The sequence below is a fragment of the Parasteatoda tepidariorum genome, chromosome 1 (assembly GCF_982258835.1).
Source record: "Parasteatoda tepidariorum strain Cologne lab strain chromosome 1, Ptep-v5.0, whole genome shotgun sequence".
NCBI lineage: Eukaryota > Metazoa > Arthropoda > Arachnida > Araneae > Theridiidae > Parasteatoda > Parasteatoda tepidariorum.
Window position 1 is genome coordinate 102,254,737 of NC_141755.1, and position 26,708 is coordinate 102,281,444.

Consider the following 26,708-nt stretch of genomic DNA (forward strand, 5'->3'; position numbering starts at 1 on the left):
TTTGTTAATTTTTAATTCAAACATAATTAAGCTAAAGTTAAGAAGTTTTCTTTTTACCTTATGTAACCAGCAGGCCACACAACATTTATGTTTTTCGATTCTTATTACCCAGACAGGCCATATACGTTGATACTTTTGCTTAATTAATGCGTTTATGCTCTTAGGATTTTATTTTCTTTGTTACTTACTTTTGGTTTCGTAACTTTTATGACATTAAAATGTTGATTTATAAAGTAATTCGTGTAATCGACATTATTTTGATAAACGTTACCAAACTAAAACTAAGTTTACATTTGACAAGAAAAAAGAATACAGAGTACAACATATTTTCAAAATCAATACAAATTCTGTCCTATAAGGATAATATTGACATCATTTTAAAAACTGTTTGCACATTAAAAAGGTTTTCCTTTTTTTAAAGTGAGCTGCCAATAGTATAGGTTTAATCATAAACAGAAAAATACCAAGTATATGTCTGCACTAAGTAATGAAATCTGCCATGAATCCTATTTGGAAATTAGTTCTCGCAAATTTCAGGTTGTTTTTAGTTTTTTTGGTTCTGTAGTTACAGCTTACATTAGCATAGTCAAAGAGAATCAAAGTCGTTCAATCTATGCAAATAAAGCTTTTTATGGGCTTAAACAATTTTTTAAATCTTCACTACTATGAAAAAATACTAAATTGTTTAGTATATAAAGCATTCATTCAACCAATGTTTATTTATGTATCTAGAACCTGACCAAATTTGGATCGAAAAAAAGAAAAACAGCCATTATTGAGAGTAAAGTTTTTTTCAGCTATTTATGGTGAAATAGAAATCAATAATGTTTAGAGAAGAAGACATAACTTTGAGCTTTATGAAAATCTATAGAGAGCTAGATGTTGTTAAGTTCATAAAAATAAAAACTGGGCAGTTCATATATTTAGAATGGATGATGATTCCAAATGAAAAATAATTATTTTTCCTTAACTACTAATTAAGTAGAAAATGGGGTCGACCAAGATTGAGAGAGGTGGAGTTTGTGGAAAATGATTTCCTCGCTATCCAGGAAGGAAACTGATGCACAAGTGTCAAAAAGAGTAGAATGAGCAGAATGTTGATGCAGTGGTGCAGAGTTCAGATGAAGGCACTGGCTCACTCTGAGCTGTCTAGGTAAATGTAATGTTGATGAATGTCGAATTATGATGAATGTTGAATTATAAAAATTGCAAAATTATTCATACAATTAAGTTCTCACAGTAAAATGATTCATAACCTTTTTCTTTTTATAAAAAGAAAAGATTGCTTCTTAGGTTTTCAATCGTTAAAACCAAGTAAATATTTAAATACTTAGATTATAGGCAATACTTGGAATTGCGAGGTTATAGTTCATGAACGTTGAAAGAAATCTTGCCGTTACAGTCTATAATACAATTAAAGTGTGTGATGGAATTTTCAAAATTTTATTATGTTCGGTCAAATAAAGTACTGCTAATTTGTTATTTCTATTATTTATTTTAAGTTAGTATGTTTATTTAGTAATTAGTGTTTGAATGAATTAATTTTTAATCACACTTCGAAAAATCAGTTGCAAATAATTTGTTGTTACTAAATTAACCCTCATCGGAGCTTATTGGTTACCCTGTAAACGATTGACAGTGTAATTAGATTTTTGATTATGTGTAGTCAAACATCAGAATCATAAAGTCATTAAGTTTAGTTACTGTAAATTATTTCAATTTTGTTTTCTTTTTAAAGAAAATAAAAATTTGACAAAACATTACAAATTATGTTAATTAGTTTTTATCTTCGTGTTAAAGTTTTAAAATTTTTCTCATATTGCATCATAATGTGTTACTTTGTGATGTAATATATTTCTTTAGTATTAATTTTGACAATCACAAGTCAAGTTGAGACAAGAACAGCTACAATGGATGCACATAGCTATTACCCTGACTGATTTCAGAATCGCCAAAATTCAGATAGATTAAATAAATTATAATAAGGAAAACAGGGTTCCTTAAAAACTGCTTAATCTTTATTTTGGAAAATAAGGGCCCTTAAAAGTACTTAATTTTGGTACAAGGTTTTTATAAAGTTCTTAATTTTTTACCGTCACTATAGTTGATAGGAAACAATTTTTCAGTTCAATTTTTTAAAACAAAATGTCGCTCTTTTGTCACTTAGAATTGGACCATGCATCAAGGGTAAAAGCATTTTAGAGAGACAAAAATTAATGGGGGGAAGACTACAGGCAAGGGGAAGAAAGCACATCATTTCATTAATATATTCTGCTTTTGCCTAGAATGATACTCTATGAGGAGAGTGAACATTCTAAAAGACGAAAATAGTGTGGGCAAAGGGGATACTGCACATGGAAGAGATAGTGGTTTTTTTTTTGGGGGGGGGGCAGTTTTAGAGTACCTAAATAGAAAACCCACACTAACCTTCAAAATTTACAGAATTCAGGAAATTCAGTTCTACTGGTAACACGTCTGCTTAAAGAAATGAAGTAAAACGCTAAGAAAGGAAGTATCAGAAAAATTTTTTGAACTAGAATCTATAACGAAAATTTCCTGAAATCTTGAAGAAATCAATAAATTTGCATAATATTTCAATGTGTTTTGGTATCTATTTATAATTTGTTTTGTTGCATTGTAAAAGAATTTTAAAGTTTTTGATTGCTATACTTTTATTTTTTAAGGATAAGCAGATGGTTACATAAAAATTTAAGTCTACTCAACTAAAAGGTTGTTAGATTTTAATAATCATTTTATTCAGTTAAAATTGTTACTTAATATATTGCTTTTAATTTTTGTTCAATTTTTGGTTGCTTTAAAATTAGTTCATGTGTTTCGACAGAATGTTTAGTAACATTATGTAAAGTTAATTCCTAATAACTGGTTTAGCTGGAAATAATTTTGTTAAAGTTCATCATAAAAGCAAAACAAATTTGCTGCTCTAGTAGCAAAATATAAAAACTTTTTGTAATATTTTTTTCAATGTTTTTGCCAAATTTCTTTTTACTCTTTTTTTTTTTTTTTTTTTTAAATATGCATGAAAAAAATTGCAAATCTTAATTTCTGAACTTAATTTTACTATTCAATTTCTATGAAATCATTAAAAATGAAATACAGATTAGTTTCATACGTTAATTTTTATTATTTGAGATACGTTAACTTTTGACAATCTGAAAACGTTTTTTAAAAAACCTGACCCTGATTTGCAAAAATTGCCTGTTCTTTCTTTGGCAGCCCCTGTTAATTAATACAATCATATCAGTGCTTATATTCTAATTAAATTGTTTTCATTATTTCTTCTTTTTATTGATATTTTTTTTAGAAAGTTCCTTAATTTTTTCCAAAAAAAGTCCTTAAAAGTGCTTAATTTTTGCTTTGTTAAAAGAGTGATAACCCTTAAAAAAAGAGGATATATATATATATATAAATAATTTTTTAACCGTCCTTGAATAGGGGACCCAATTTTGGGTTTACGGCTACTAATGTTCAACTCCCTATCCTTGTAATTTTGAACCAATCCAGAAGACAAAGAAACTCCTGGATCAGTATCCCCAGAGGTATGATTTGTTACGGGAACATGGCAGACTTTGTGACTCGACAGATTTAACGTGCATCAGTCACCATTTACTACACGAGGAGTCTTCGGCCAACGGGGATCGAACTGGCGCCCTCTTGGACATGGACACAGTACCCTACCAACCAGGCCAATGAATAAAGTATTGGGAGAAATATGCCTTCATGGAGTACTTTTTGAGGGAACTAACCCGCATTGGCGTTACATGGGGAGGAAAACAGCAAAAACCTCCCACGGTTAGCCAGACGGCAAGGTTAGTCTAACCCATGATCCATATGCCACTGAGAATATCGAGCGAGTTGGGTGCGGAGTTCGTTCGTATCGACCAGCCATCGCTGGAATTAAAGCCCTGGTTCACCTCATTGGAAGGCGAACGCTCTGTCTCCTGAGCCACCACGTCTCTATATAAATCATTAGAAGTACAGTACACTCTCGATTATCCGTGCTCATTCCAGAGTCACACGAAAAATACAAAGAGAAACATTTTAAAGATTAAAAAAATTTTTATTCATGAAGTTATAACACTACCACATTTTTGGAAGCAATATTCGTTAGTGGATTGAAGTATATCGAATATCAGCAGCATGGTCAAAGGTAAAATCGTCTACTTTATCACGATGTTGGAGAAAGATAATATCGCTTGATGAGCAATCTTTTTCAGATGTTCAAGAAAAATATGATAACAATATTCTAGAATAAACAAAAGAAATCTGAGGTTTCGAAATTCTTGACGAAGAAGATTGGTTTCAAAGTGATGCATGTGAGCCTGTCTTCCAGTATTTGACAGATGAAGACATCGTTATGTAGTTAAATCAAATAGTGATGATAGTAACTGATGCAGAAGATGTAGTAAATGAGGGAAATACAATTTCTATTTCTGCTGCTCCGTGGAAATTTTATTAGATTATATGGGAGGATTTGATTACGGTGACATTGATGCGGTTCGTAAAACATGTGTATCAATATATGACGAAGACGCATTACACAATTTTTTAGAAGAAAAATTCCTAGTTTGATGTTATGCAGCATGCAAATATCAGTAATTTTTATATTTTTTGTACTGATATTGATTTTTTTCTCTAATTAAAAGAGTTTTCGGATTATCCGTGTTTTTCGATTCTCCGTGCTCCCTGTCCCGGTGATTAACCCGGATAATCGGGAGTGCACTGTATTAATAAAATCAATCGCCAGAAACGGGTAATTATAAATAAAGGATAATTATTAATCTAAACTGAGAGAGAAAGGATACGCTCAATGTGAGGGAAGAAGATAATCATTTAAAGCAGACAATGATAACTAAAAAAGTTCTTTCACGCTTCAGAAAGGATAAGCACAAAGAGTAGTATGACACTGAATGCTTTGAAGATGATATCAATTTAGCCTCATTATGAAAGAATATTTATAAATTTATACGCATAGTTACAAATTCGTAACAACATGAAACATTGGCGAAAAATATCAGCATAGTTAGGATAATCGAACAACTTCTAGCTTTTCTAAGAATATTGTTTAAAATGTTTTTATTTATTTCATTTTAATTTTTATACTGATTTTATTCGTATACTTCTTAGAAAGTGGAAAATCAGCGCTGAAAGGGAGAGAAAATTTTTAAAATAATTTCTTCAGAGTTTTTGAATGGCACGAGTAAAATTTTATTAAACAGACCATTGAACCCCTTTTATGTTTTCTTGCTTTTCACTTTCATTTTATCAGACCATGCAAATAAATTTCTAGAGATAGCAAAAATATAATGCAAGATATCAGCAATGGCTGAACATTTAAATACCCGCCGTTTTTTATGTTTTACGAATGGTTGACTGAATGTAAGCAGTAACAAGCTTCCTAAAACCGCAAGAAATTTAGAAAGCTTCCGGTGTATCCCTCCGCTTTTTTTTATGCTTATGAGGAGGTGTGTGAACAGGCTTAATATTCCAGGAAGTTTTATTAATGTGATTTGTGTTGAAATTTACGCATAATTTTACCATTCATAAGAGTTTCTTGTAAGTTACAAATTCTAACTGTTATAGTGAAAATTAATATCACACCTTAAATTAAATATAAGGTTTGCCGTCTTTGGAGTGGTTGGTGCACAATGCTGGTCTTATTATCATCATGTAGTCCAGGGGTGGCGAACCTTTATACACCAACGTGCCATTTTTTCTAAAACATTGTTTGATGAGGTCATAGACGTGCCGTCAAATAGTTTTGACTTTGTGATTATTGGGAAAATAATAATACTAAATACTATCAACTCAAAACTCTTTATTTACATTGAGAAAAAAAAACATTTTGCAATGTCTCAGTTATAAGCGTAATTCAACTTAAAGTAACATCAGTGTGACTTCTGTTGTTGCAGATTAGATGACAAATAACTTATATTAGGTTGTAAGATGTTAGTTTAAGCAGGACTGTTAGTTTTTTTGCTAGTTATTTATAGTTAGCTTGTTTTTTATGGTTATTGTTTTTTTTAGCATTAATTGTTAATTTTTTTATTTATAATTGTTTATTATTTCGTGTGTTTTTTGTGAATTTTAATTTAATTGTTACATATGCTTCATAGTGTAATACCATTTGAGTAATAACAAATGTGATCGGTGGCGTGCCCGAAATATTGCGTCATGTGCCATAAATGGCACGCGTGCCATTGGTTCGCCATCCCTGATGTAGTCGGTCTCAAAATCATGGAACCTCAATTTCCATGACCCCCTTCGCTCAAAATGGCCCACAGGGGCACACTCTTTTGCGACGGGTATGTCGCACCTGGGGCCCTATGCTGGACCTGAGCATTCTTCTATTTCTCTCTTGAGACGGTCCTATTTTGAGTTTCCGAATTTCCATCAAATATTTACACTGACCATGTGAGACTCTGATTATTATTTACATATCGCACCCCGGCAAGAAAAGTGACACAAGTTAAAAAAACATCAATTTTAAGGTTATGTCAGCAGAAAATATGTGTGAAGAGCCCTATCAAGTTTAAAAAGTGTCACACCTTATCCAGTTGAGGTCAGTTTCGTGGCTAATTTCAGAATCGGTGTTATCGTATTCTTTAAGTTGATTTTTCTGAAATACTGCATTTTAGAGTTATTGCACTTTCCTTGTCGGGGTGAGATATAATGGATTTTCAGACTTTTGTTACGCTTGGATATATTTCAAAAGCAATAATGCACCTTACAGTTAATTAAATACAGTACCATATCACACATCAAATTCATTGAAATATAATTCTTTCGCTTTTACTTAACTTATATTCGTTTATCTATTTTATTGTAGCCGTGATATATATATATATATATATTTGCGTACCTGGCAACTTCGATGCATAATTAGTCTGTTTATGTTCTACATGTCTTCATGCCCGTTTTTGTGTTTAGTATGAAATTTATAGTGAAAGAATTGAAATCTTTGTAAAAGAATGTATAATGTATCATTTGAGAGAATTGATGCTTGCGGGCTTGGCTTACTCGAAATAGAATAGAAAGAACAGTTGCTAACTTGAACAAATGCCTTGTTTCATCAGCAAATCAGGATAGAGGTATCCACACTACAACACTTGCAGGTATCCCATTGAAAATAATTTAAATTTTTCAAATTGCGTTTTGCGTAATACATAGCACAGCTAATCTAATACAGTAGAGCGCCGATTATCCGAACTGCTCGGGACCGAACATGGTTCGGATAATGAAAAGTTCGGATAATTGGAAAGTTGTTTAAAATCTAGTGTAAATGATTATTATTTATGCACTAACTTCCCTTCGCACCTTTTGTAGGCTTAGGACTGGCAGTACTATCTAAAGTAGCTCTGGCGTGTTTAAAAAAATTTTTTTTCTTCCATTTTTAAATATTTAAAATTAATTTTTTTTAAATTTTTTTTTTTCATTTTGAATTATTTTTATCATACATATTTCAGTTTTTTATATTTTTTTTGTCAATTACTGATTTTATCACATTTTTTATTATTTTCCATTGTGAAAGAAATTCAGCAAAGATTTCGTTTCGAAGAAGATGCGTTTTTTTTTTTTTAGCAGTCATATATCCCTTATTCTTTTTAAATAAATCAACTGAACTGGATCAACATCAATTTTGACGTTCTAGCCAATTCATTGCAATATCTAATGAATTGCGTGCAGTTCCGATTTTCATTCAAAATTTCAGCAACAATTTCATCATTTTCATCCAAAAGATCTACTGGTTCAGAAACTTCAGTGTCGTTTGTTTTTCTGTTAAGAATTTTATTCCAAGATTTAGGATTCCAAGCACTGTAAACACTAATAATTAACCATGAGTGACAACTACCCATTCCCCAATTATAGAACTTCAGCACTTATCTATTCATAAACTCCTTCTGCATTCCAACCATTGTAGACTATCAAAATGAAGCTCGCATTCTTGGAAGATAATTTTCAGTTGTAAAGGGCTAAAGGGTTATGTAGTTTTAACTGTATCACAATACATGTATGTACGGCTACTACAAGAAAACTGCTAAAAAGGTTGTAAATTAAATATAGTCTTCAGATGTAGGGGATATTACTTATTCTTCTTAATTTAGAAAAATTGTCGATAGGTTAAAAAGTATTCTAAACTTTAAAAAAAAATGAATTCAGACATAGTTCGGATAATAAGGGTTCGGATAATCGGCGCTCTACTGTATACAGTTTCGAAACTACTTTTGATTAAAAATTAAACATTTTCATGCTGTTCCAGGATTTTTTCCCTCCGTTACCGTCCGCAGAGAAGTTTATTGTTAAGACACGGTTCCCAGCAGGATCACCGAAGTCAAGCATCACAGGCTGCTGTCAGTGTGCGGGTGGGTGATCACTTGGATCAGTCTGCATAGGGACCTCGTTAAGCTGTGTCTACCGTAAAGTGCTCGACTTCGCGTGCAGGTCGTCGGGCTACCGAAGCGGGACCCTCTGCAGAGGATCAAAATTGTGATGGCATGTCATCGGATCATCCTCAAGGATGTTTCCCAGACCATCGCCAATAGCCCGTTGTGCAGCTCTAGTGCGACGTAAATGGACCACAACAACACTCTGTTACTCTAATTATTTTATTAAATTATTTATGTTGAGTTGACAACAATGGGCTCTTTGGCGGTCTATTTTTGGATAAGGTAGCCATTTTAAAAAAATGCCATTATGTTTGTTGTATAAGCTAAGTATAAGTATTATATTGGCAGAGACAATGTTTTCATTAAGATAAAGCTGTTATATTTACTTCCCCTTCTGTTCCAAGCATATTTTTTAAATTTAGTGTTCATTTGTATATCTTTTACTTATTTATTCTCTTATAAGACGAAAATTACGCTTTTTAGTTTTACGTAATCGTTTCTTCTTTTTAATTGAATCTGACCAAGTAATTTATAAACTTTCAACTTAATATTTCATTAAGTGTTAAATTTATGAACAGAAATTTAGGCAGGTATAAGTGTTTGCCAATGTATGACTAAAATTCAGTAATTTGCAATACAAGAACAATTAAAATTTAACTCTACTGTCAGCCAGCTCTGTTACCCTTTCTCACTTACCAACTGTTTACTTAACTTTATTTCTCTCTATAATTTAACAAAAAGGCAATTTTAGTAATTTATTGTGTTTATTACGCTAGAGTTCTTCACTGTTTCAAGCAACATATTTTTTCATTTAATCACTTTTGAAATCAAAATTTTCCAAATCAATAAGTGCACTACCGTTCGAAGTTTTATGAACAATAAAAATTCTAGTTTCAGCTGAAGTTTTTATAAATAATAATTCGAATATTAAATTTTTTTAGAATATCTCACCGTTATATCTATAGTTTCTGTTTATTTGTTTGAGTGATAATGCAATTCTATTTGGTTTTAATTGTTCAGTGTAATTGAAATAAGCAATATCATTTGTACAACAAACCTCTTTAATACATTTATTTAACGCGTCATTTGTTTTAATAATTGATTATCATAAGGGGAAGTATGAACAAACAATATTTATAACATAAAGGTACAATAATTTTTTCACTTTGGAATATTTACATAAAGATATATGCCTTTTAAAACACTTAAAGAGTGGGACAAATACTATATACAATTCATTAGCCAAATCTCAAAAACACGTTTTTCTCGGGTTCACTAATGTAAGCAGCAGCATCAGGACTTTCGTCCCATTCATCCCTCTCTACGGAGGACTGATTCCCTGTGACGGATCTTTTACCGAAGTGGATCATGGCATGACTCCCTCGAGATCCGTCTTTGCCAAATCTCAGCAAATTGTGGTTTCTTTTGTCTGATGGATCCTCATACTGGATTTCCTCTGAAAAAGAGAACATCTTATTAATCACGCAGAGTTTTTTTTTTTTACACATAACTCAGGCTGCTTGATAAACAGTGTGCATCTCCACACTGTTTATCAAACAGAACAGAAACAAGAAGTTTTTTTATATGGCAGGCACTGAACTTCGTTCTTCACTTCGGAAAACGCCGGAAGTGTAGCTCATTTAACGTTACCCAGTGGGCACCTGTGAACTTAAGTCACGGAAGCGAACAACATCACCCACTCCACATTGCCACAGATATCCGTTTATAGGGGTCCAGCAGTGGACTGATCATTAAGACACAGTTCCCAGCAGATCACCGAAGTCAAGCATCACTGGTTGGGGGTGGGTGATGACTTGCATTAATTTGCGTAGGGACCGAGGGTGTGCTGTATGGGTCCTCGTTAAACTGTTCTACCGTAAATTGCTCGACTTCGCGCGCAGGTCATTGGGCTACCGATACGGGGGTGCCATCCCCTCTGCAGAAGATCAAAATTGTGATGGCATGTCTTTGGATCATCATCAGGGATGCTTCCCAGACTGTCACCAATAGCCCATTGTGGAGCTCTAGTACGACGTAAATGAACTACAACAACAACCACCTGTGAACCTAAGTCACGAAGGCAAGCTATATTACCCACTCCACATTGCCACAGATATCCGTTTATAGGGTGGGTCACATTCACACAATAGAGAACAACACACAGAGAGAAACATCCATGCCCTGAGCGGGATTCGAACCCACAACCACTGGCGTCACAGTCAGGTACTCTGACCGCTCTGCCACCGTCGAAAACTTGATGTTCTTGTTAGTTTGCGTCGCACTAGAGCTGCACAATGGGCTATTGGCGACTGTCTGGGAAACATCCCGAAGGATGATCAGAAGACATGCCATCAAAATTTTGATCCTCTGCGGAGGGGATGGCACCCCCGCTTCGGTAGCCCGACGACCTGCACGCGAAGTCGAGCACTTTACGGTAGACACAGCTTAACGAGGTCCCTACGCAGACTGATCCAAGTGGTCACCCACCCGCACACTGACAGCAGCCAGTGATGCTTGACTTCGGTGATCCTGCTGGAAACCGTGTCTTAACAATAAACTTCTCTGCGGACGGTAACGTTGTTGTTGTTACTTTACGTCGCACTGGAGCTGCACAATGGGCTATTGGCGACGGTCTGGGAAACATCCCGGAGGATGATCCGAAGACATGCCATCACAATTTTGATCCTCTGCGGAGGGGATGGCACCCCCGCTTCGGTAGCCCGACGACCTGCGCGCGAAGTCGAGCACTTTACGGTAGCACAGTTTAACGAGGACCAATACCGCACACCCTCGGTCCCTACGCAGACTGATCCAAGTGGTCACCCACCCGCACACTGACCGCAGCCAGTGATGCTTGACTTCTGTGATCTGCTGGAAACCGTGTCTTAACAATAAACTTCTCTGCGGACGGTAACGGAGTGAAAAAGTCCTGGAACAGCATGAAAATGTTTAATTTTTAATCAAAAGTAGTTTCGAAACTGTATATTAGATTAGCTGTGCTACGCAAAACGCAATTTGAAAAATTTAAATTATTTTCAATGGGATACCTGCAAGTGTTGTAGTGTGGGTACCTCTATCCTGATTTGCTGATGGAACAAGGCATTTGTTCAAGTTAGCAACTCTTCTTTCTATTCTATTTCGAGTAAGCCAAGCCCGTCAAGCATCAATTCTCTTAAATGATACATTATATATTCTTTTACCGTGTCTTAACGATCAGTCCACTGCGGGACGGAAAACTTGATGTGTTTTTACCGTTTGCGTATTGGCCACCTACGAATAACTCACAAACATCTTTTTTCTAAATGAACTAGAATCAGAGTGTCTTAATAATAAAGAACCTTTAACTGTTATGCATGTTTTAACCCAGTGCACCAAATTTTCAGATCAACAGAAACTGCGCCATTTCGGTAGCTTCTATCCGTCATTATTTTTACCAATAGGAGATAATCCTCACTCTAATATTATCTCGTACCTTAAAGACATAATTGTGAGCTTAGTTTTAAAATATATACTTGGTTAGAGGTGCGATATACCTAAAACTGGCTTTTTCGCCAATAAACTCAAATCTAAAGATGCAGAACAAGTATACCACATAACCAGAAGTGATTTTCGAAAAAGGGAGGCTAAATCCACGTGCTCGAAAACGTAAGTAATTTTAAATATTATGTAATTTAGTTATTCTGAAAATAATTTTTATTTCTCTTTGATTCAGTAGTTCTGTTATCTGTTATGAATCTTTTAAATTTATATTTATTTAATATTTAAAAATGCGAGAACATGCAGTAAGTGTATTGGTAAAATATATGACAGCGTATAGTAGTAAATAGAAATCTCATAGTATTATGAGTATTAAATTTTATATCCATTTAAGTTTTATTTTTATGTGTATTTTAATTACATAAAATATTAAATTATTTTACATTAAGATGCATACATTTAATAACTAACTTTTGGTGTTTTTTCAATAATTTTGAAAATTTTACACCCAAGGTACATTTTTTTATAATTGTAAGATTATTTTCAATAAGTATTTATTTTGCGTGGTTTGTATAATCAAAATAATCTTGAAACTGAGGTTTAATGCAGTACTGCATTCTACTTAAATAAAACTTCGTATTTAATTTTTTTTCCTTCTAAATAATTATTAAATTATTGTATTTAAATGGACCATAATATAACCATTTGCACGTTTGTTCCTACTTTAGGTACAGTTTGACATTTGAAATATTTGTTTTATTTTACTTAGTTAAAATCTGAGGTTCACGTATGCTTACTTAAAATTATTAGACTTCTCGCATTATAATTTATATTTTGTTTATCGTGTTATTACTTATACCTTTCAAATAGAAATTCGTAACTGCAAAACATTTTTTTTGGTACATGTTTTCAGCAGAAAAATCCGAAATTTGGCAAGAAATTTCTCCTGAATGAAAATCATTGAAATGAACTAAAAATCACAGAAGTAAATAACACCCCCGCAATCCAAGCGACTGGGATTGAGTACGCACGTTCCAGACAAAAATAGCATAAGTTACAATCAAAATGTTTTTTTTCATTCATAAGATATATTTTTAAAAAAATTCAGTTTATTTCGTAGTGTTTTAATTATAACCTTTAACTAAACTTTGAATACAATTATTGTAAGACGATTTTTTCAACTTTTCTTTCCTGTTTACTCACAGCGTTGAAAAGACGAACTTCTTCTAACTGCAGAATCATTTCCGCTAGGGTTCCGAAATTCGGACATCGACTACAAAGTACATTGTCAGATTCCGATCCTAAAAATCGTTTAAAAATTTCAATGTATCCGTTCAGGTTAGTTAGCTAACTTAAATCTTTTGCGCAAGAGCCAAAGAAGGCTGTTATACCGCGCTCGAAACTTGGTCAAAATTAAAAGTCTGTTTAAAAATTTTGGAAGTGTCCAGTGTCTTTAAGATATTCAAGAATGTTTCTATGTGGATTGTCTGTAATTAAAGTCGATAATTCAGGATATTCACTGTTAAAATATCGTCGTCTCTTAGTTTTAAAATTGGAGTTAAGATGTGCTTTATAGTTGATGCTTCTCTGCAACTACGGGCGAACAGGTGTTGGTTCGTTCAGTATGTGTTAGTCTTGTATGTCCTATCTGTTTATAAGTACTTCAATTTTTCTGACGCAATTTAGGATTTAGCGGTTTTATTTCCGATGCAATTTCAGATCCCGATCTTAAAAGTCGTTTTAAAATTTCCATTTATCCTCTCATGAGAAATGTGCATTAGTTTCGCCATTGTTATAAATAAAACTTTAGTTCTTAAGACGATTCTATTTAAGACTTTTATCTTGTGTTATTTTTTACAAGCTTGGTGATGAACGCGTAGTGGATACGTTGCCGAATTAGTATTCATAAAGTGATCTGAAACCGAGCATTTATTTTGTGTTAAGTTGTGCTTTTCAGATGTGTTTCTGTAAAATTTATTTAATTCTAATAAAGAAAAACAAGTACTAAAACGCAAAATTAATGTTTAAAAAGCGTTCATATTATACAGGGGAACCTAAAAAAATCGACGTTCTATTATTGACTTCAATGATGTTTAATATTAGTAACATTGCTGGTAATTGGTGCTGTTTTCAATAGGTATGAAATATATAGGTACTTTTTACAGTCAACCGAGAGGGAAATATCGTAAAAAATTTTAAGTTTTGGCTCTCATGAGTTAGCCTCAAGAAACATCATCTTGCCAAATGATTACAATCTTTATTTTTATGAGAAAAACTTCTAAGAAAGTGTTTTGTTTAATCTCCTAAAGTAAAGCCAACGTGAACGGCACTAAACATTAAGATGGAAATATTTTAGCTTTATTAGTTTTGTGGGTCTTGTATAGAAAGGTGAATTTTTTTTCTGTACTTTTACTTATACCGAATCCCTGGAATTTTGACATATACCGAATCCCAGGAATTTTGATTTAGACTGAATTTCAGTAATTTTGATTTAGACTGAATTTCAGTAATTTTGATGTAGACTGAATTTCAGTAATTTTGATGTAGACTGAATTTCAGTAATTTTGATTTAGACTGAATTTCAGTAATTTTGATTTAGACTGAATTTCAGTAATTTTGATTTAGACTGAATTTCAGTAATTTTGATTTGGACTGAATTTCAGTAATTTTGATTTAGACTGAATTTCAGTAATTTTGATTTGGACTGAATTTCAGTAATTTTGATTTAGACTGAATTTCAGTAATTTTGATTTAGACTGAATTTCAGTAATTTTGATTTAGACTGAATTTCAGTAATTTTGATTTAGACTGAATTTCAGTAATTTTGATTTAGACTGAATTTCAGTAATTTTGATTTAGACTGAATTTCAGTAATTTTGATTTAGACTGAATTTCAGTAATTTTGATTTAGACTGAATTTCAGTAATTTTGATTTAGACTGAATTTCAGTAATTTTGATTTAGACTGAATTTCAGGAATTTTGATTTAGACTGAATTTCAGGAATTTTGATTTAGACTGAATTTCAGGAATTTTGATTTAGACTGAATTTCAGGAATTTTGATTTAGACTGAATTTCAGGAATTTTGATTTAGACTGAATTTCAGGAATTTTGATTTAGACTGAATTTCAGGAATTTTGATTTAGACTGAATTTCAGGAATTTTGATTTAGACTGAATTTCAGGAATTTTGACTTAAACCGAATTTCAGGAATTTTGACTTAAACCGAATTTCAGGAATTTTGACTTAAACCGAATTTCAGGAGTTTTGACTTAAACCGAATTTCAGGAGTTTTGACTTAAACCGAATTTCAGGAGTTTTGACCTAAACCGAATTTCAGGAGTTTTGACTTTAACTGAATCCCAGGAATTTTCGCACCACTGAAAATTTTATCGCTATTTTAATACTATTTTTAGTTACTCTGCTAATAACAGAGTAGATAATTAGAAAGTTTTTCTGTGTAGTTATATGCATCTAAATTCATATTGAGACAACGACTAGAAAAAATAAATCGAAACTTTTTTTAAAGAAAAACTCGATGAATCTCATAACGAAAAAGAATAAAGTAAAATAATTTTAAAAATGAAAAATGAGAGGTAGCTTTTCCGCACCAAGAAAATGACACGGATTAAAATTAAAATCACTCGCGAAAAATCACGTACCTTAGAGAACAATTTTGAAATCAATGGCGGTAACCTCCAACGATCATTTTATTGTGGAACGGAGAGTGGTCGCTTCCGAAAAGTTTCACTGCATTATTATGATAAATTTCATTTCCATCAGATAAGTGGGATACAACCTTCTCATCAACATTGCGTTTTTCATCATCTTAAATTAAAAATAAATACCCGAATATTTCCTCACCATAGTATTTTTGTTTCATATTATAATTAATATTTTTCGTTTTCTCTGTAAGTCCTAAGAAAAAGAGCACTCCAGTGAGGGAAAACACCTAAGTTTATGCGCCAATTTTTATTCTAAAAACTTTTCATTTTTTCTAAAAGTTTCTTGACTTCAGCGTAGGAATAATTTATTCAGATATTGAGAAATTTTATCCCAAAGATTTTTAAATTTTGCCAAACTGTGTCTTCTCTTAATTATCATGGAGATGAATAATTAATTAGAATATTAATTAGACTTTAATATTATGTATAATTAATTATTATAGTATAATTATATTAAATAATATAATTACATTAAATAATATAATTATATTATAATTATATTGTCTGTATGTCATACAAACAAATCTCGTTATAGTGAACACCCGGATATAGTGAACGAAATGTTCGTTCCCGTGCCTTGCTATACACATATATTTTTTGTGGATGTAGACAACCGAAGGAAGGGAGGAAATCGGATATTAAGAACTTATTTCTGCCTTTGAGTGATTTGTTTTTCTTTTTTTTGCAATTTTAAAATTTCTACATAAAATACTTATAACGATTTTTAAAACCATCTATTGTTCTAAATGCAACCATAAGCATTTATTCTTGTTTGCTTCTTCTATCGCAGTTTCTCATCCCTAAATTTTTGGTACGCAAAACGAAGAGTAATAAAAATTCAAAGTTAACACATTTTTTGTTACTACATATTTTTTTTTTTTTATCGTTTTTGTATTTCTTTTCATGGGTCATTCATTCAATTAATGTGAAATAAAAGGGAGCAGTTAGGAAAAATGAGTTATAATCATTTGCAGAACGGATATAGTGAACCGAAATTTCAGTCCCTTGAGGGTTCACTGTAGCGGGGTTTGACTGTATTAAATAATGTAATTATATTATAATTATATTAAATATTATGCATAATTAATTATTAATAATTTTATATTATCAATTAGAATTAAATGTTAATGAAATGGACGTAAATGTAGGTTACAAAAACAGCATAATATTTTCTAAAAAGCGCTCTTTTGACATTCTTACCATTTTCCTCGTCTTCTGGAATCATAGATGCACTTTCAGAATCTTCTCGCTTTCCGAAATGAATCATGGAGTGGGCTGCTCTTTTTTCTTCATTTTCTGGTTCTAAGTATAATCCTGGATCTGCCAGAAAGAAAAAAAACTAATTCATTTAACATTTAAAAAAATAAAAATGTGTTTCTTAGATCTGCGCTCTTTTTCTTTGACTTTAAAAATGTTGATGAGGAGGCAATATCGAAAGCCAATTAATCGAGATCAGTTGACGTCATGTACTTACGAACATCTTGCGAAAATGATTTAAAAATATTTTTGCAGCCAGACTATAAAATATGAAATTATGGTGCAAATTGAAAGTAGTAGAATATATTTTTAACACACATTTTTCTTGAAATATAGAACTGAATGTGATTTATCTGCTTGAAAATTAGATTTGCACTAGATTATAATTAATATGTTACACTGTGTTTATAACTGATAAGAATACTATATATATATATATATATATATATATATATATATATATATATATATATATATATATATATATATATATATATATATATATATATATATATATATATATATATATATATAATATACAAAAGATACCTCAAGATTGAATCGAGTTAGTATATCTTATATACTAGTGAAATGATATTTAAAATTACAGTTTAGTTATGCCACAATACTCCCTTCCCACCAGAATTTCATTCGAGATAAAATTCGATGAACGGATACCACTAGTGGCCGTATTTGCGAAAGACCGGGAGAGCTGTGTTAAGTTCACCAGATATTGAGCGCTTCTGGTGAGAGCTGTATAAAGTTCACCTGATTTTGAGCACTTGTATTAAGAGTTGTATTAAGTTCACTGTTGTTTGAATGGTCTCTATTGTGTTGCTGTTAGCAGTCGAATGAGTGCAGGATCCCGTTGAGTAAATGATACTGAGAAGCAACAGCGCGACGAGGTTTTATATTTAATAACTGCAGTGGTAGTTACGCCCCATAAACAAATGAATGTTTGAGATTTTGCTAAAATGATTCAGTTTATTTCTTTAAAACCCTAAAAATTAACTTTAGTTTCTTATTCTGCGACTCCTAGTTTCGGGAGAGGTATATCTGGAATATTGATTGTACCATTATCGTTTTCTCGCTTGCCGAAGTACATCATGGAATGTCCTGCTCTTTTTCCGAAGTACATCATGTTGTGACCATCAGCAGCTCTTTTACCGAAATACATCATGGAATGTCCTGGATTTTTCTCTCCCTCCCTCCTGCCGAATCGCATAAAATTGTGTGTCTCCTGAGGAATTCTCCTCTTTCCGAATCTCATGATAGTGTGACCCCTCTTGTAAGAGTTGTCATCCCCCTGTAAGAAATGAAGCAGGCTGTCATCTTCTCGTTTTCCCATGAACAGGAATCTGTGACGGGGATCTTCCCTCTTTTCAACTGAAGGCCTCTTCCCAAATCTCATGATATTGTGTTGACGTTTTCCAGAGGCAAGCATTGGCAGGGACGATGCATCATCCAGGGCTAGAAAGAAAAAAACAAATAATTTAGTCAATAAATTTTTGCTTACCAAGTGCGAAAAAAAAGCATACATTTAGCTTTTATGGATACAAATATTTTCGAAGCTATAAATGAATGGTTAGGTGAAAAATGAAACCACTCCTTGAAAATTTGCAAACTGCTGAAAGAAACGCTGTCAAAATCGGTGTTCCCCGTTTTAAAATTATAACCGAATTTACTGTGAATGATGTTACTGTGAATGACCCCAAATGAGTGATTTTTATGGTCAAGTGCCATTGTCCAGTATGCATTTAACCGCTGTTGTTTCGCCTAATCTATCCTCAGCAGATATTACAACATCGAATAAATAAATTAGTATAAAATCGGATGTAACAAATATGTTGGACATTTACTGGTGAAATTAGGCATTATCTTCATTTCGGTCATTCACTGTAATATATATATATATACTTGAACCTCGATTTAACGTACTTTTGTTTAACGAATTCTCCGATTTAACGAATATTTTTTTCTGTCCCGACAAAAGAGGGTTCTGAAATGCTCTCCTTCAACGATTTTTTAACTTTGATTTAACGAACAACAATCGCTGGAAAAAAATTCGCTCATGAAACCAAAACTTTGAATTTTTCGTATATAATATGCATCTATTAAGTTTTAAAAGTAAGTAGTATTAAAGAATTAAGATTATTTTAAAGTTGATTTCCAAATGTATAACTTATAATTTTTAAGCTCATAGTAAACAATAATTTAATATCTATATCTAAGGGTATTTTGCATTGCTATTTTTATATCATACTCTGTTATTCGTTAATTAAAAAATTGATATTCAATTTAACGAATTGATTCGATTTGACAAACTGATTTGTCTGATATATATATAGATATATATATAAATGCAGTATATATCCAATGTTATATACTGTATTCTTTTTCAGATTGTTGTTGTTAGTAATATTCAAAGATACTTAAGAAGTCATGTAATGCTATATCAAATTCGTTTCTATTCAAATCTAAGGCATACAAGTCATTGTCAACTAAAATTATTGGATGTCAACTAAAATTTAGGATAAGCATTAAATATTATTATATTTATTTATTATTCATTTATTTTTTGTTTTATTATTCATGTTTATCATTGTAAATTCTCATCTTCTTTTGTTTTCAAACTGGAAATTGTTTTGTATCCTTTTGTTGATCAATAAATTTTCACCCCGGATGCCACCGCTAGGGGGCGGGACGGGGCTGAGCTTTGAATATATATACATATAAATAGAAAGAGAGAATTAACAAACAATGCTAACATTCACGGAGGCTCTCAAATGACTACCTCTTAAATTTAGTAAGGTATCTCCTTTCCATGGTGCGACTTCGAAAGCTTTTAACTTTTATATTGTTCTTCGAAATGCGATATTCTAAATGGAAATGCATTAATGTATCGCGTTTAACAGTCATTAGATATTTCAATTTAGGTCACTTAATTGAAAGATTCAAGTATAGAATCGCATATTTCACCGAAACTATTGGTTCCTGTTGAGAGTATTTAATTAAATTATTTTAATTGAAAAGACCATGAAATATTCAATTTCAATTTTGTACAATTTGAAAAGGATGGATCGATCTTGACACTAAATCTGAAATGTTTCTATCATTTTGAGCAACATGATTACATAAAGTACAGAGCATAAAATGTGAGGCTTTCGCAAAATGAATGAGTAAATAAAAAAAAAAGTACATTTCAAGATGTTTTATCTTAATCCAACATTATATAGATACATTAGTTTTTCTTTAACATCAATAACATCAGTAGGAGTTTATTCAATTCCCACTATTTATATATCTTGTTCAAGTTTTTCAATCTCAATAAAATATTTATTATTATCCACTCAAGTTCAAATAAATTTTTTTAAAATTATAGTGGATAACACTTGATGTTAATACAGTTTTTTCAAATATTAATTCATTCATTAAATTTAATTAATTCATTTTAGTTTTATGCGGGAGAAAAGTTTTCCTCTTATATAAGATATTTAGCAAGATGTAAATTTAAGAATAAATACCGTCGGTGGCGAAGCGTGCAGATCGCTGGAAAAATTTTTTCTTTTTTGCCAACTTAATATTGTGATTCTGTCACATGTATATTAATTGTGATTATTTAATAAGAAAGTAACGAAAATAAAATTTTTATTTGTTGACCTGAGTAGAAATTGACTTTTCATTATTCCTTCAATTGGGTATAATATGAAAAAAAAACACAACTACTTCGATTTAGTAGGAACAACATATGACGCAATGCTAAACGAATGGAATTTAGTTGTTGTTTATTTAGTTATTGTTATTAGTAGTTGTTGTTATTTGTTTTAGTTGTTGTTGTTTATTTAGTTGTATTTAGTTTCAATAACTTTTCTTTATAATGCAATAAAATCTGGCGAGCAGCTATTTAAACGATCGAACACTTCGTTTGTTTATTTGTGGCTTGAAGTTAGGCTCGCAGAAAATGCCGTTCATGGGTTAAATTTAGTAGGAACAACACAACCTGTGACGTAGGCTATATTATACCCAATTTGGTATCAGGAGATTAGATCATACCACTTTATCATCCGGCCGTTTGTCTTGAAATGTGTGGACAAGCATTGTCTTGTAACAAAAAGCCATTAAGATGGTTTTCATTAATGATGTCAATAGAACGAATTAACAGTGCAGTTATTTTTAATAAGCTAAGTAATTGGGTACTTGCACTTAAAGAAGACAACGTATACCCACACATGTGACCTGTGACGTTATCGCCAGCTGTTGTTTAGAATTAAAATGGCGTGTTAAAGTTGAGCTCAACATAAGTTAGAATATTAATTAACGTTAAGTTAATTGAATACATAGCCGTATCGAGCATCGAATTTATTGAAATATAATTCTTTTTCGTCTAAGTTTTTTACTTAGATTTATTATTTGTATTTTCATGTAACCGTGATACATTTTTGTTTTATGTACCTGGCAACTACGATGCATAATAAGTCAGTCTATGTTCCACATGGTTTTGTGCCCGTCTTTGTGTTAAGTCTCTGTGTATATATATTGAAAGAACTTAATTCTTTGTGAAAGAATATAGTCACTTAGAGAACTGATATTTGATGGGCTTGGCTTACTCGAAATAGAAGTGAAAGAGTAGTTGCGAACGTAAACAAATGCCATTTTTCAACAACCAATTAGGATAGAGGTACCCAGACTACGTCACTTGCAGGCATCCCATTGACAGGTTCCTGGACTCCATTGAATCCCTTCCTTATTTTTTCGATATTTTCTTTTTTTCATTGGAAAAATTGTAGCTATTCTCTCTCCACTACTTTTCATCAGTATTCGGACGTCATGAATATTCACGCTCATTAAAATTTAGAATTTATTTCTATATCATTATTGCTGGGGTATAATACTTCACTCAATTTTTTTTTTTTTTTTTTTTTTTTGAAATCAAATATATTTCTAGACAAAAAATTTTGATTTGAAAAGAATAATTATATTCAGTAGTTTATTAGGAAAAATGATTAATGGGAGATCATCGAAGAATCGCCAAAAAAGGAAAACTTTAGAAGCCGTGCTATTTCTATTTTTTTGATTCTTTTAAGAAATTGAATAGAATTATCGGAATTTTAAAAAGAACCAAGGGATCCAGTCAGAAAAAGATCATTGATACATATTAGGGTGGTTGACACGTCACCTCAATTGTGACGTGTCAACCGTGCCTTTTCTTTGTTTCCAGATAGGTTCTTAACAAATGACTTTTTTATTTGATAACAGCACGATTGACAGAAGCATTTTATTGGCGATATAGAATTTTGTCCCACAAGAAACTATATTAAAAATGTTTTGCCTGGGGGGCAATTTGAATACACGGCTTTATCATTACATTGCCCCAAAAGACCTTGATTTATAATAAATAGTAATACTTTAGTTTCTAAGGTACAAGTTACATTTTTGGTTCACTAAATGCTGAGTTTCTTTTTGTCTCTAATGGCGCTTAAGAAGAAAAGTATACGTAAAAAAAAACTGATAACAGCAATGAGAAAAATCGACAATGAGTATAGTTGGGGCTGGAGGGAGGGTCGTAAGACTGGATAGCTAACATTTGAAGGCATGTTGGAGCTAAACTGTTCGAATGCCAGATTTAGCAAGGTATTCATTGTTTAGTGGAGTACATTCCTGAAAAGAATATATCATGCCTGTAAAGTACTACTTTTTTTAAAAATAATTTTTTTTTCTAGAAAACTTCAAATTACATGCTCTTGCTCCACTTGTTGGATAAAACCGGGTACACACTTTAATCCATTAAAAAAATTTCCGTCAAAAAAGTAGAGGAAATTTCTATAACAATTTAAGAAATTTATGCATGCAATTTATCTGTGATGCAGAGTTGCCACAGTAAAAAATGAACAAAAATAGTTGCTTTTAGTAGCCTCAAGCATGAAAATAGTTGCCTAACAGAAACAAAAATGTATCAAAAATAGTAGCTCTATAACTAAAATTATAGCTTAATTGTCAAATACTACTATTAGGACTGGGTGATGTCAGAAATTTTAAATCGTGATACATCGCGATAGAGCGATGCATCGCAATTTAGAATACGTTCAAAAATTACCTATGGGAAATCTTTAAATTAATCAAAAATAAATAAAAAGAAATAAATCTAGTACAAAAGAAAATATTAATTCTAAACATATTCTACTATGACATCAATATCATTGCTTAATTTTTTCAATTAAATTAATAAGGAAGTCAAAGTAAAAGCAAACCCAAGCTTTATTTCATTTTTCTTAAATTAAAAATGATTTAAGATTTATTGGTTTAAAAATAATAATACTGTAACAAATTATTTTACATACATGCATTAAAAATTAAAAGAAATAAAAACGAAAGTGGAAAACAAACCAAAGAAATGTTCACCTTAGAATTTATTTTTTTTATTTATTTATTATTTGTTGAAAAAAAAACATGCTTTTGAAACATCATTAGACCCTTTTTTATTTACTTATTTAAAATAATAAAAAGTAGTATTAACTAATGGTCAAATTCTGTACTTAATAAATGTAAAAATATTTTTACTTATTTATTATTATTTTCATTTTTGAAAATAAAATCGACTAAAGATTTATTTGTTTAAAAGTGATGCTGACTATCGAACAAATTATAAAACAAACAAGTATTGAAAGAATTTTAATAAAAACTTTTAAAAAATACTCTAAGTGCTATTGTTAAATTATTAAAAACGTCAAAACATTACTAAACTTTTTAATTAATTTAAAAAAAAATTTGTTTTAACTAATAGCCGAATTTTTTTAAAACTTTGTTTTCATTTTCTCAAAAATAAAAGCTAATTAATTAAAGGTAAGTTTTGTTTTAATTTTTTAATAATTAAAAACCACTGAGCATTTATTGGTTGAAAAACAATCAAATTATTATACTTAACTACATTTAATAAATTTAAAAAAACTAACTTTTTATGACAAAGTTAAATTAAATTGTACCCCTATTAAATTGTATTGCTTAAAATAAAAAACAATAATTGAAAAAAATCAATGATTTGATCTATTGAGTTCATAACAAAAATTTAAGATAACAGCGATTGTGCAGTAATCGCAAAGTAACAGTAGGTCTACTAAAAATAATTGACATAATCGTTCAACCCAGACAGAAAAAAATGGTATGAAATAATGCAGAACGAAACGATCGCTGTAAAAGTCTCACTGAAAATAATTTACAAGAAACCAGACTATTATTTCCGACGAAATAAAATGCACAACGATCGCAAAATGACTTAAGTCCCATTGAAAATAATCTTCAAAAAACGCAAAATCCCAAAGACAAAAATGGACATAAAGAAACTAATTGCGTTCTATATTGCAACGCTGATCCTCGCACGAAACCGGAAGTTCTCTGCAGCTAGACGAAATCAAAATCGTCTTCGTTAGTGCGGTAACAGCGTTAGCCTAGTCAAGGATCCTTGCATATTAAATCGTTAAACCGCGATTGTAACCTTATTCCGGTGGCTTAAATCAGATTTCTGATGCATCGCCTAAAACGAAAGTCACTACATCGGCCTACTGATATATGCGTTAAATTGATATTTCGCGATACATCGATTTATCGCCCAGTCCTAACTATGCTCCAATTAAAAAAAAGTTTTGTTCAAATATAAAAGGTATACATATTAGAAAATAGGTACCTAAATAAAAGTCGAATTAGAATTAAATATGAATGTCAATAGAAGGAATAAACAATTAAAAATAGCAAAACTGCCCCTCAGCGAGAACATATAACAAGTACTTTATTAAATCCAATGGAAATTTAAATTTTTGGCTCTTTGGACATAAATGATTGTATAAAAGTTTGCTTTCTGAAAAGTAACGTTCATTTTTGCGAAAAAACTTCGCCAAGAGTAAAAAAAAAGTCTCCTAATAGTTGCCTATTCCTGAAAATAGTTGCTTTTTTAGCCTTTTCATGCAGAAAAAGTCGCCTAAGGCTGAAAATAGTAGCAATAGTTGCATTTTAGTAGCCTGTGGCAACCCTGTGATGTAGTCAAAACTGTACTTATGGGAGAAAGAGAGGGTTCGAGCAAAATTTCTTTCAAAATTTATACTAATGTGTGTGATTTATCTGTGATGCAGTCAAGGCGGTACTTATGGGAGATTGCTATATAATGGCGGAGAAAATACAATTCTGCATAAGAGGTCCACAAATTCTGCGAAATATGAAAATTAGACATTTTGTTCTCTGAGGAAGGGGCCCTCAATAAATTTTGTTCTGGTGCTCATAAAAATTGTTACTGTTGGGATTTTATTTATTGTTGTAATATACATATTATCACTAATGTATTTTTAATTTAATATTACGGCAAACCGTGTAATAATACATTAACTGCAAGCTTTTAGTATACTGAAAAAATAAACAAAACAAACGAATTATTATTTTTTTAAAATCTAATACCCATGCGAAATATTCTAGAACCATCTATACATTGCTTGAGACTTAAATAAAGAGATAAATATGCTTACCTGTTGGTGATTCATCACTTTGAACTAAGATAAATGTTGTCAAATATATAGCTAATATTAGGCAAATCGCCATCTGTAAAAGAAAAGAAAACGTATTGTTTATACAAGTTGAATATATATTTAATGAACAATGAATGAAAATTATCTCTTCAACCGCGAATCATCATATAAAAACTTAGGGGAATTAGGAGAAAATTAGGAGAAACATCAGTGTTCGAAGAACCGGTTAAATGCTTATTAGGCAATGTCACTTGACATAACAGAACATTTATGCAGGACATACCGGACAAATGCATACCGGGCGGTGGCACTTAATTAGACCTAGTATATAATTCGGACATTTACCAAAGAGACTGTGTGATAGACAAGATGCACCGGTGGAAGTCAACAACCACCCATTTCTGCCATTCATAGTAACATACTCCCTTCTATCTCAACCGTTCTAAATGTCCTTCCACCGTAAGAAGATGATTAATTATTGGACAGTTCAATGTGGCTCAGTGCCTAAAGAATGCTCAAAGCTTTTTCACTTCCTACCATAAACATCTTATACACATTTCCATATAACCCCTATTTTATGGAATGAACTCATATACCGGGATTTGACCTTTAATCGCCCTTTTATTATCGCAGCACTTACGAACCTGCGAACCAATTTTCTCACTCAACAATTTTTTAACACAATTTTGTATAGATAAATGGCTAAGAGACAGTGAAAAATCTTTCCGATATAATTTAATAATTTCTCTATTTAATTTATACATTATAATTTATCCATTTAATAATTATTCCATATTTAATAAAGAGTTTGTGCCTTAAAACGAACTACATGCTGTATACTTTTAAAAAATACCGATACAGTTACACAGTTTGACAACGCTGAAATTGTTACGATAATTTAACGATCTTTTAAGTGTCCCCCTCCCCTTTTAGGGTGCTTAAGGTAAAAACTCTTTATTTTATTTAGTGACACAAAACAAACTAACGAAGCATCTCTTTCATTCCTTTTAAGTTCTAAAATAAATCTCATATATTTTTTTTCATTATAAAAGATATCTACTTTTATATGTTTTAAATGTTATAATGGGTTCGTTAATGAACTATTTATTAAGAGTTCATTTAACGAATTGTTATTCCTTTTTTTAATATTTATTATTTTTTTTTTCATGCCTTTGGTGTTTGCATTTCGCACTCTAGAAAATAGAAAGTGAAGAAAGAAAGAAAGTGAATTTTCCAGGTTAATTGCGCTGCAATAATTTTTTTCCAGTGAAACCTTATGGGCGAGGCTGAAAAATATTAGTTTTTATTTTCAATTCTGATGCAACGGCTAAGAACTTT

At 31.5% G+C, this 26,708-nt stretch overlaps 1 protein-coding gene across 1 annotated transcript in view; it reads right to left on the reverse strand.

The window, feature by feature from the left end:
* Positions 1–9,448: 9,448 nt before the first annotated feature.
* LOC107451807 (uncharacterized) overlaps positions 9,449–26,708 on the reverse strand; it is a 140,363-nt gene continuing 123,103 nt past the window's right edge. Inside the window, exons 2-5 of the mRNA XM_021147952.3 lie at positions 25,371–25,443; positions 17,938–18,333; positions 16,807–16,926; positions 9,449–9,861 (exon numbers count right to left, since the gene is read on the reverse strand). Coding sequence (XP_021003611.1) covers positions 9,644–9,861; positions 16,807–16,926; positions 17,938–18,333; positions 25,371–25,443 — 807 coding nt within the window. The 3' untranslated portion in view covers positions 9,449–9,643. The remainder of the gene's footprint in view (positions 9,862–16,806; positions 16,927–17,937; positions 18,334–25,370; positions 25,444–26,708) is intronic.